At 43.3% G+C, this 11,867-nt stretch overlaps 1 protein-coding gene across 1 annotated transcript in view; it reads right to left on the reverse strand.

The window, feature by feature from the left end:
- LOC107115949 (rab GTPase-activating protein 1-like) overlaps positions 1-11,867 on the reverse strand; it is a 50,994-nt gene that overhangs the window by 23,174 nt on the left and 15,953 nt on the right. Inside the window, exon 2 of the mRNA XM_015417750.1 lies at positions 3,195-3,287. Coding sequence (XP_015273236.1) covers positions 3,195-3,287 — 93 coding nt within the window. The remainder of the gene's footprint in view (positions 1-3,194; positions 3,288-11,867) is intronic.

Here is an 11,867-nt window from a genome sequence, read left to right on the forward strand (position 1 = left end):
TGGAAAATGAGATGCCTCCCGCAAGTCCTTGTGGGTTCCCACTTGTTTAACTTCTAAAAGCCTGGCCTTAGTTGTGTTTATACCAACTGCAAAGGTATTTTCCTCCAGATAAGTGTGCTTAGGGCTGCAGTGGACACAGTTCAAAGCTAACTTACAAAAGCTCATCTCCCTTATAAATAAAAGCTGAATGGTGGTGGCACTTCTCTAGAACATTCCACACGCTCCAAAATCAGTTCGCTCTCTGATCTGTCAGAGGTCGTGTTTGTATATGCGCCTTGATTGGCTTTTGCCTCTAACATTCTAAACAGTTTGCTGTTCTGAGGAAAAATGTGTCCAATCTCCAGGTGAGGGCTGGAGATCACTCAGAATTCCAACTGCTTTCCAGATGGCAGAGATAGTTCCCCTAGAGAAAATGGTGGGCTCTGTATCCTTATATGCTGCTGAGGTGGCCCCCGTATGACAGCCAATGTGACATAGCAGTCAGGGCTTCAGAGCACGGGAGAGGCTGCAGGTGTGTGGGGGGTGGAAAGCTGAAAAGTGAGGGGGAAATAAAGGTAGGTTGATGATTGGCTGGGAAGGAGATAGGGTTGCCAGCTCCAGGTGGGAAAGTCCTGGAGATGTGAGGGATGGAGCCTGGAGAGGGTGAGGTTTCAGGAGGTGTGGGACCTCGGAGAGGTACAAAGCCATAGACTCCACCCTCCAAACCAACCATTCCCTTCTGGGGAACCAGCATTGCCAATCTCCAGGTGAGGGCTGGAGATCACTCAAAATTACAACTGTTCTTTAGGTAGCAGAGATCAGTTCCTCTGGAGAAAATGGTGGACTCAGTGTCATTATACCCTGCTGAGGTCACCACAGCAAATTGACACTGAGTGTCCAAGGCCGGGGCACCCGCCCAGAGCCTCTTTCTAGAGGCCGTTGTATTTATTTCCACAACGGGCCTTTTTCCTAGTTTTGAAATCTTTAAGTGCTACTGGACTTTTGTTTAATTTACTAAAGTTTGTCATGCTTGAGTCCTACTGAAATCAATGGAATACATTAGTTACAGCTTTGATTTTCACTGGGCTTAAGTGTGACTAACTTTAGTTAGATATTTCATTAGTAGCTTGTCTAGCTCTTCTAAAGCAACAGGACTTTTCCATTACAAAAATATTGAACCAGTAAGATTAATAATCATGTGACTTGAAGGGGGATTTTCATGTTAATTTTTTTCATTAACGCAAGAACATGTAACCATGTCATAAGAACCTTTCTGTACAGTCTGATTCTCCAGCTTTCAGAACTAGCCATCAGTCAACCATAATAATAAATACACCACTTTAATTTCAAAACCATACTGAAAAATGGTAGCCATTAAGCTTTTCAGACCCATCTTTTAACCCTTACTGGCAAATGGGGACTCGCTTTGATTTTATGTTTATATTTATTTTAAAAGTTACAGCCCACCTGTGTGGCTCCCTAGAATGCTCAAGGTGGCAAAATACATATTATACACAACTATATATGATTAGTAACAAATACTGAAATGTTTCTCATACCTATCAGGCCACACTGCAGAGAACTGCCACACTGGATACATCCTTGAGCTAATTTTCATCCCTGTTTATGAACTAGGCAAATGCTCTGCAAGACTTGCTGCAGAGGACTGTTCTGAAATGATTACCACTCAGTGTGAAAAACCTGATGAAGGCCTGTTTTTACATATGGCCACATCAAGCGAGCACGGCAGAGAATACTATGACTTTTTGAAAAACCACAAACTTTTCACCTCATTTCCAGTCATTCAGCATTTTTCACTCATTTAGTTTCAAAATGAAATAAAAAAGCTTCTGTGGATCTGGAGGGGTTACAAACAGGGAAGAACAAAGCCACATATACTTCTATTGCTTAGAGTCAATCTGAAATAGTCAAGCCTCTGAATAAATTCAAGTGTAGAGAAACAGACTGCTGTCCCATATTATCGATATAGCAGAGAGGCCCTCCTGAATAACAGTGAAAACATGCAGTACCAGTATTTCTGATCAATACTTTAACTGAACTAATAGACAACTGTTTATATCTGTCAAACTATCTTGCAATTATTCCGACCTAGAATCCCATTACACTTCAGAGCAATGTAATAAAAACATTTCTTTGCTTTTCATGCTTTTCATGCCATTTGGGGGTCTTGTTTATTTATTCCAGTATATAAGGGATAATGTAGATTTGTATTGGTTTGTATTTTTATCAACCAACTAGGAATCCAAACACAGATTAGAACCATATTAACAAAAATTGGAAAAATATTTTATTAGATCAGTTAATATTTTAAAACGATAAAAGCCTCCAAACTTAATATCTAACATCCAAATGGCATATGTCAAGTATTCAAAGCACTTCATGTACATTGTCTCAAGAATCCTTACAACAGCCCTGTAAGGTAGGCAAGTGCAAGCATCATCGTATTACAGACGGGGGAAAGCCAAATCTGGGAGAATTACGGCTTGCTGCTCAGTGAGTTTAATGGCGAAGGTGAAATTTGAATTTGGGACTTCCTAGCTTACACTTTTAGGTACTCTGCTTCAGAGTATAGATAATACAAATATAAGGCTTCACCTTACCAGTGATTTTCACTTTATCTTTGCTTATGTAACCATTGCAACTGAACAACTTGATCTAAACTCACCTATTCTGCCTCTCTCATTCTGTGGATCAAAACAGCCACAGACACTAACGAAGCTTCTGAAAGTTTTGCATGACATAGAGAGTAAAAAAACAATTCAGTCAGTCAGTCAGTCTTGGAAGCATTCACCTTCCAAAATGTGTTTGTGGGTAGCACACGCCCCCACAGCTTTGTTTAAAGCAAAAGGCACTCTCTCCTTTGTGTGTCAGTAGTGGAGAATCACTCTGTTTTTCTCTGCATCCCATGAAGTTTCCCAGAAAAGCTCAACTGTAGAACAGTTACCTATAAACACATAAACTGAAAGAATAAAAGTGTTATATGTGGCTGCTTGAAGGTGCCCACTTAATGGTTTTAAATAAAACATAAATGTATGTTTCAAATAACTGTGAAGGACCTGAAGGGAGACATTTTTAATGAGCTAGAGCGTCCAGCAGGCTAGTGCTGTATACATTCATTCTTTAGACTACAACTGTAGTTTGTTTTCCTGTGACTGAGCCAAAGGACAGTGTCGGCATACTTTGAACCTCATTACCTTGTATCTGTCTAGGGGGTCCTCCTGTTGCAGTTGGTTCTCCCGCATCATTTGATACTCTCTCTCATATTTCTTCAGTTTCTTTGTGGGCACCTATAAAGGGATAAAGAAAACTATGCTAGTAGTGTCAAGAGAAACACTCAGGGGAGAAGCAAGGTGTTGCATCGAAACACCCCCACCCACAGAGGGGAACAGGAGATCTGGACTGAATTTCAGCAAACCTGTAACACGAACAAACCAAAGGTTGTCAAGGCATTCATACTTCAGGCAACGTCTAGACTGAAGCCGTATGTGTGGACTTCCCCTAAAGGACTGTGACAAATATTGTTCCCATGACCAGCAGGGTTTTGCAGCACTGGTCTTCCCCAGGGACAGAGATATGAGATAGTGACCATCAAAGAGCCAATGTGAGAAGAATGGTGAATCCTGTCCCCATGACAATGACACTCCAGCTCTCCTCCTTAAAACTGCCTTCTAGCTGAGTAGCACTTCCAGGTACGTGGGGCAGTGGAGTTCTTCATTCCAACATCCTCTTGAATGCCTGCCCCCTCCAATGAAATCCACTGAATCCACTGGATTCAGCTGCCCCGGTTGCAGGACTGGCAGCATAGACAGAGAAGCATTAATCACTGCTCTAACTTCGTAACACTGTATGTATTTTGGACCCATAAATTGAGCAACATAAAGTCCAGAAAGAATTATTAGTGAGCAGCAGAGCATACTGAAGACATTGGGTTGGATTCAGATTAAGGATTCCCCAGGTACAATGATTTCCAGGCAGAGAGTATGATTCCCTCACCACAGCAACCCAAAATGCTCCCCAGAATCCTGTTCCTGGGCCGATCCCTAAAGAGGTGGTAAAATCATGCTCTGTAAGTGGAAATTCTTGTGCCTGCAGAAACATCTAGTCAGGATCAAAGTCCTTGGCCCTGTTGCCACTCAAGAAGGCTGGGTGCAAAGCAAGTTGTACACCCATCCTATCCATGGGTCCTTGTAAGGAAGTCTCTGGTATCACTTCCAGATACTCAGCCTGAGTGCAGGCAGACATCTTAGCAGGCAAAAGAAAAAGAAAGAAAGCAGGCTACAGGTACACTGGCTTCAAGATGGCTGTGTGCAGATAATTAACCATGTAGTCCCCCAGGTAGAAGGTACTCAAACTGACAGAGGGCACTGGATGGGTGCTCTAGTATCATCTGACTTCACGTGTCAGGAAGATATGTGAATATCCTGGCTAGAACTGTGTATAGTTTTCCCCTCTCTGGTCAGCAGCCCTGGTGGCTCTTGTAGCAGGACGTCAATGCCTGATCAGCATGGTCCCTGGTTCAACCACTGTCATGGCCTGACATTGTTTCTATACCTCTGTGTACATATTACTTGAATGCATTAGGGAGGGGGTACGAAAAAGGCCTCACATTTGCCCTCCACACATCTAAGTGAAGGTTTGTATAGTGCCTACATGGGTACAACAGCATGCACATGAAACATAAAATCAAGACGCCTACTCTTCAAGGGCCTCCGGTCACCTGGAGAGAGTCGTATACACACAGGGTCTATGCAGACACCTGTGCAAACATGTGGAGGTGAGGAACTGGAACCATGTGTGTGATCCTGCCTTGCCCTTACCCTCTATGCATTCAAATAACATAAGTACAGGGCTTATAAAGTCCAAAGCTAGGTCTTGGGGAGAAAGGCTGTGAGAACAACAGTTTTAACAATATGTTCGCTGTTTCATAGTACTCCTCTCTGCCAATTTCCTCCAATGAGATCTTAAAAGATCCAGGTTTTTCAATCATTTCCATGCTTTATAACAGGTAGATAGGTGAATGAAGAACAGCAAAGGAGGGGGGGAGCACCTGCCCCACCCACACAAGACACTCTTATTTAATCAGCCTTCAGGTGCAAACAACAATATCCTAGAACTGCCAATTCTCTGGCAAAACGATTCAACTTAAAATATTTTTCATTATTTAATCATCTGTGAGAGAAGATAGGGCATTATGCCTGCCCAAATTATTCTCTCTTTCCTTTGTACATTTGTTTTCTAAAGCGACTGTTAACACATTTCAAATTTAAGCTTAGATTTTTAAGAACCAAAGACCAGAGACTTCTGTTACTGCCTCGCTGTGCTGATGTGATTCTTACTTTGATTGTGCTCAGGGAGACAGCAGCCTCCTAGAATGGTTAGTTGCTAGGATACCTCTTAAAAGCATACATCTTGTGTGTTCTGTGGTGCTCTGTGACTGCCCTTCCATCAACAGATATAGCCAGATGACAACAGGAAACACAGGGAGAGAACATGAACTGAGGAGAAAACAGTTGCCATCAAAGCAGGCAAAGCCAAAGATTCCCAAGATAGGAACACCAGAGCTGGCTGTTAAATGAACAGCAATGCTTTTCTTTAGGGTTTTTAAAACTTATACTGGATAGTAGCTAAAGGAACAAAAAGAAAGATTTGTATTCAGTTCTTATTCTGCAGACAGAGTTTGGAGATTGCATGTCTTCTATGAGCGCATGAACCCAGAGACTGTTTTATTGCTCCTAAAACTATGTTTGTTTGTACTACAAAGGCAGGAATGTATATGCTTTTTCTTTCCATAATTTTCCTTAAAATGGACACTCTGGTTAATCCCCCTGTAGAAAATCATTATTAAAGAGAGAAATTATTTTTTCTAAAAAATACAACTTTTGAAATCATCTTGTGATACACAAAGCTTATCTCAGATTCTATTCATCTGCTCAGAACTGAGACTACTAGAAGCAAATCATATGGAGTATATTGTCTCCTGTTACAAATTATTACTTTGTCAGTTTGTTCTAGTTGTTAACATGTTTTGCACAGAACACAGCAATTACATGAGAATGACACAACTCCATTCAGCCCACAATTAAGCATAATTAACATATGAATATCGTAGCTAGCCTGATCAACACCCCCCCATATTTTGCAGATACCTCTCATTCTTGCTGAAAAAGCAATACTTCAAAGCATATTAGACTTTAAGCTACACAAATAACTACTCCAATCAGAGGAGAGGGGGGAAAACACAGTAGAATTTTGATGGCACACAACAGACCCATTCACCACTCTATTAAATTACAAGAAATTTAATCTGCAGAACAGATATACTAGACATGAAACAAAAGACAATGCAAAAAACCCTCTTGTAAGAAGCCTGGTTAATCATAAGCATAAGGTCCTCACAGGAAGGAAGGGCCAAGTCCCCAGTGCAATTCCAGAAGAGTGGTCATGGTGTTCTAGTAAAACTGGGATCTACTGGTTCCACTAATAGGGTTTTAGCCAGGGGTCGTTTCATAGAAAAAGAGCTAGGGGAACTCATTAGCATAACTCATTAGCATATGCCACACCCCCTGACATCACCGGAAGTGTGTCATAAGGCCACACCCCCTGACGTCACCGGAAGTGTGTCATAAGGCCACACCCCCTGACATCACCGGAAGTGTGTCATAAGGCCACACACCCCGCCCCCAACGGTCCCGGCCGCCGCCGCCAGCCTTGCAGCTCCACTGCCGAGCCCCATGAGGGGCCGGCGGTGGACCTGCAAGGCCGGCGGGAGTGCAAGGAAGCTTCGCGAAGGCCCTCCCTGGCCCCCGGCAGGCAGGGGTGGGGAGAGGCAGGGAGGAAGCAACTTACCCTCCCTCTTCTCCTGCCTCCTCCTGGCTGAATGAGGGCCGGAAGCAGGGCGGCCGGAAGCAGTGGGCGGGGCTTCGTCATGTGCCCCGCCTCCTGTACCTCACCCGGGGGAACTGCGATCCCCCGCGATCCCCCCCGAAGTGACCTCTGGTTTCAGCACATAAACTTTACCAGAGTTCAGACAGAAGACAACATTTGAGCTGAGAAGGAACCATGTCACTGGCGCTGGCCACACAGTTCCAAAGACACAAGCAGTAGTCACAGGCTTCCACTAGTCATTCTTCAAGCCATATGTCAACACATATCTGAAGCTAAATGGTAGGTTGTGTCATAAGTTTTAGTAGATACAGTTACAGGTTATGTCAGTTTATGCCACTGCTATTCCAAATGCAACGTAATTCTGCTATTTTGCTTGTGCAAAAGCATCCACTCTCTGGTACATGTACTACTGCATGCCTCCCTCTGTCCCTCCTCTATGCAGACAATGCAAGTGAGTAAATAACATTCCATCGTTGTGCCAAGACACACTCCTCCCTCTCCATTATTTCACCTCCAAGTCAGGAAGAGATAAAAGATAATGCCGTTTTCTAACAGTCGATTAATTCAGTATATCCAAAGACTGACTTGGGCCCGCTAAATTGAACATCATCATCTCTATTCATGTATAATATAGGCAGCTTAGGTAAGAGTTAGCGTTGCTCGCATTTTTCTTGTTATTATCTGAATATTAAAGAGGCAGTAGCTCAAGCAAATGCAATGTACAGTGCAGTAAAGTACACGCTATTAAAAAAAAATTATCCTACCCTTTTCAGGAACCCGTCTGCATTCAAATGGACTCCGGGGACACATCTAGTGCAGTAGTACAAGCCACTCAGATATTACGAGGTGAAGAGACAAAAATTATATGTTGCTAAAGAAAGCCAGAGTTACCATTCCACCAGAGTGGACTTTTCATTATGGGGAAATTTTCTTTCCATTGTCAAGAGTGAACCTATGCTCAACCCTTCCAGTAGACAACACAGCATAAAAATCTTGTGGGAACTGTCAGGGATTAACCACATATTATGCCCTGGCTTTAACGGCAGGCATACTGGGGGGGTGTGTGTGTGTGCATGCATCTGTGTGTAGAGATACATTTGTTTTTAAATTATCCCATACACATAAAATTTAGCAGACTCTGTATACACCCTTCCCAAGGACATATAGAACATAAGGGTACAATCTAAGAGAACCTCTTTTCTACACGGATGGAGCAGTACAAATGGGAGCTGTTTGTTGTCTTGTGGCACTGCACAACACAAATTCCCACTGGACTGTGCCTCAAAAAATAAACCAGCCTCTCCTCCCCACAAATCCCTGCATGAATCTCATGGAAAGAAAAAACAATAACACATTAACTGATGCAATGCGCAAGGTAGGCTGCAACCTGTAACCAGTTTGGTAAGTAAATTAATCAAATCTTTAGCTGATGCATGGCGGGGCTATTCTGATCAGGGAGGGTGAGAGTTAAGGCACACTTGTTTATTTGGCGAGGGGGGCTGTTTTGTTTTGTGTGTCACTGTAATAATGGAATGGAACAAAATTCAGGATAGTCCTTATTTCTAGTGATAGCTTTTGTTTCTTGTACTCTCACACGCTTTCAATGTTGCAGAAAAGGACCTGCACCAAGGTTTTGGTACCATCCATTTAAATTACTTTAAAGGCAATCAATTTGCAGTCTTATGCACACTCACTTGGGAGTAAGCCCCATGGAACAAAGTGTGTCTGACTTCAAGAAAACACGACAAAGACTGTGTATATTCATACTAGTCCTGATGGCACTAGAATGAAATGCAGCCAGAGGCACAAAACCTGTATTAGTAGCTAAAAGGTTTACAATGAGTTAAATATCAATAAATAAGTAACTCCTGCCTTTAAAATAATACATAACAGTGTACCATGACACATGGTAGTAAATGGCAATAAGTGTATGCTTTTCCATCTTTTTATCACACTGAATTTCAATACAATGGAAGTGATAAATAAGGGAAGGAGGCTGAGGAATAAAAGACTCCCTGCTTTTGCGAGTGAACTCTCTCTGGCTTTGCCAAGGCTGTCTCCAAATCCAAAGTGACACTATCACAGGGGCATACACCGCCTATACTATGAAGGCCTCATTCAGCTGCATGTCCTCTAAAGTGGTATCATGTGCCAGCTGCCATTTATATTAGCCAACCTAGGCAGACTCTGCACAGGAAAATAAACTGATAGAAAGCAGACCTGGAAAAAAAATGGAAACACTGGGAAACCAGTGGGCATGCATTTCCATCTTCTGGGGCATTCAGTCACAGAGTCAAAGGTTGCAGGATTTCAGCAGAAAGTTTCAAAGGCAGAATCCAGAGAAGCTTCTAAATCGTAATCCACATGAAAGTTTGATAATACCAGTCCTGGAATAAATCGGTACTGGGGATGGTTAGCTCACAACAGAGAGAAATTGTTTCTCCTAACACGTTTATGTACCTCTGTCTGGGTTCATCCTACTTTGCCAACTGACCAAAAAACTGGGAGTGGCCTACACCCACTCTAAGTGGATCGTTTTACTCATTTGACTGGATCTTGTTTCCGTCTGTGTTTAACTATGCAATAAAACACACCCTGTCCAAGGAAACTGGAACTTCTTGCCTCCCTCAGTAATAGCTCCCTCACCACCCCCTTCACTGTTTGCAGCTCTGGGTATAAATCTTTCTGACAGTTCAATTTTATACCTTCAGTAACTGTGATAAACTGAATTAGGATAGTATTTCTTTGGTACCACTCAGTCAGTTAGAATTCCTAGGGGCTACACTACTGGTTTCCAGCAACCAATCATAAGTTTTCTGCCTAGTGGTGATCTGGAAGCTAGGTGACTGGGACTGTCGGCAATTCTAAGATATCCCAGACGTTTGGGGGGGGGGGGAGAGCTGATTCCATACCCTTCTTCTGAAATGGGAGGCCCTGACACCATTCCTAGAAAACTGAGGGAGCTCTGTTTCATGTTAGCAGGATGGGAGTGGGAGGGGCTCGCCCTTCATCCTACTGGAGTATGCTCATATACTTGCAAGGGCCCCTGCACCCCAGTTTAAAAACTACTGGTCTAGCTAAGGTACATGATACATCTGAGGTACACATGCTACCTACCGTAATTGCTTTCATCACCTACTGACTCATGCCACCACTTCACACTAACCTAGGGTTGCCAGGTTCCCCCAGCCACCAATGGGGGGTGGAGGTTAGGGCTGCCAGATCCAGGTTGTGCAACTCCTGGAGATTTGGGGATGGAGCCTGGGGAGGAGAGGGATCCCAGTGGGGTACAATACCATGGAGTCCACCCTCCAAAACATCCATTTTATCCAGGGAACTAATCTCTGTAGTCTGGAGAGGAGCTGGAATTCCGGGGAATCCCCAGGTCCCACCTGGAGGCTGGCATCCCTACATGACTAGCACTGACTTGAGACTGGCAAGCTCTAACCGTGTGTTTTGTTAAGTGGACTGAGGAAATGGCTCCAAAGCATCTTCATGCATCTGATAAAGGAAGCAGTTATCTACACAAGCTTGTGCTACACTGTATCTGTCCCTAACCACTCATCTTTTTTGCCAGCACACATTAAAAATAGCTCTCTATCACAATTTATCTGCTTGTACTCACATATACATTCATTCTCAAGGCTGGAAAATAAAGATTTTTGATGTCTGTGGGACTCACACATTTTCATCCTGTCCTTCCTTGAAAGAGCTAAAGGCAGTATAGATGGTTCTCCACTCCCCCAGTTTGCTCTCACGACAGTCCTGTGTAATAGGTTAGGCTGAAGGAGTCTGACTAGTTCAAGGTGAGATTCTGAGCATAGTAAGGCTTTGATTTCCAACACTCTAACCCATTGGTACCCACTCAGTGGCTCAGGAGCCACCTATGGCTCTCCTGAACACCATTACCCAACATGGCACCTTCCCTACATTTCAGGAAAGTGGGCAAGGCTATAGGGTTGCCAGCTCTGGGCTGGGAAATACCTGGAGATTTTGGGGCTGGAGTCTGGGGAGGGAGGGGTTGGGGGAGGAACAGTGCCATAAAGTCCACCCTCCAAAGCAACCATTTTCTCCAGGAAAACTTAACTCTATTGTCTGCAGATCAGTTGCAATAGCAGGAGATGTCCAGAGCCCACCTCGAGGTTGGAATCTTTAGATATTGGCCAATGGGATTGTTACTTAGAACAGAGAGAGCTTTGAACCACCCCATCCTTGCAATATTAGATTCAACCTGAAGGAGGCTTTAAACAAAAGGAAGCATTTATCTTTCCACATCCAGCCTAATAAAGTTTTCTGGAGAACTTGAAAGCCTGCATACTGTTTTTTTGTCCGGAGTCTGACTGTGAGTCCTTCCCCACATTCCAGATACACAAAGGGTGGCTATAGATCAACAGTGGAAGGGACAGACCACCCTACATGCACAGAGGTATTCTGGTAATTAAAAAGGTTATAGTTATACAATTAACATTAATACTTATATATCTCACTAGCCTGATACCTGTGCTTCGCTACAGTATTTAAGATACATAAATCCAGTTAAAATACTGATGATGAAGAAGAAGAGAAGAAGAGATTGGGTTTATACCCCGCCCTTTACAACCCAAAGGTGTCTCAGAGCGGCTTACAAACTCCTTTCCCTTCCCCTCCCCACAACAGACACCCTGTGAGGTGGGTGGGGCTGAGAGAACTCGGACACAAACTGCTCTTTTTCAAGGATAGCTGTGCCAGAGCTTGTGACTGACCCAAGGTCACATCAGCAGGTGCAAGTGAAGTTTGAAATGTAACATTTATTGTAGGAATCCTAATGAAGAAGATTGTCGTGTAACAAATGAAGTGAGACATACATACTGTTTTTTCTCTCCCTCTACTGAAGGACCTCTCTGTGATTGCCATGCTGGCTGTTATGAGAAATGTCTATTCAGAAGTCTTGAATCGCTGATTTCTTCAACTGTCTGTAGTCTCTTTTAATTGTGTTTTTACCT

This window comes from Gekko japonicus, unplaced genomic scaffold (assembly GCF_001447785.1).
Source record: "Gekko japonicus isolate JY-2015 unplaced genomic scaffold, Gekko_japonicus_V1.1 scaffold158, whole genome shotgun sequence".
NCBI lineage: Eukaryota > Metazoa > Chordata > Lepidosauria > Squamata > Gekkonidae > Gekko > Gekko japonicus.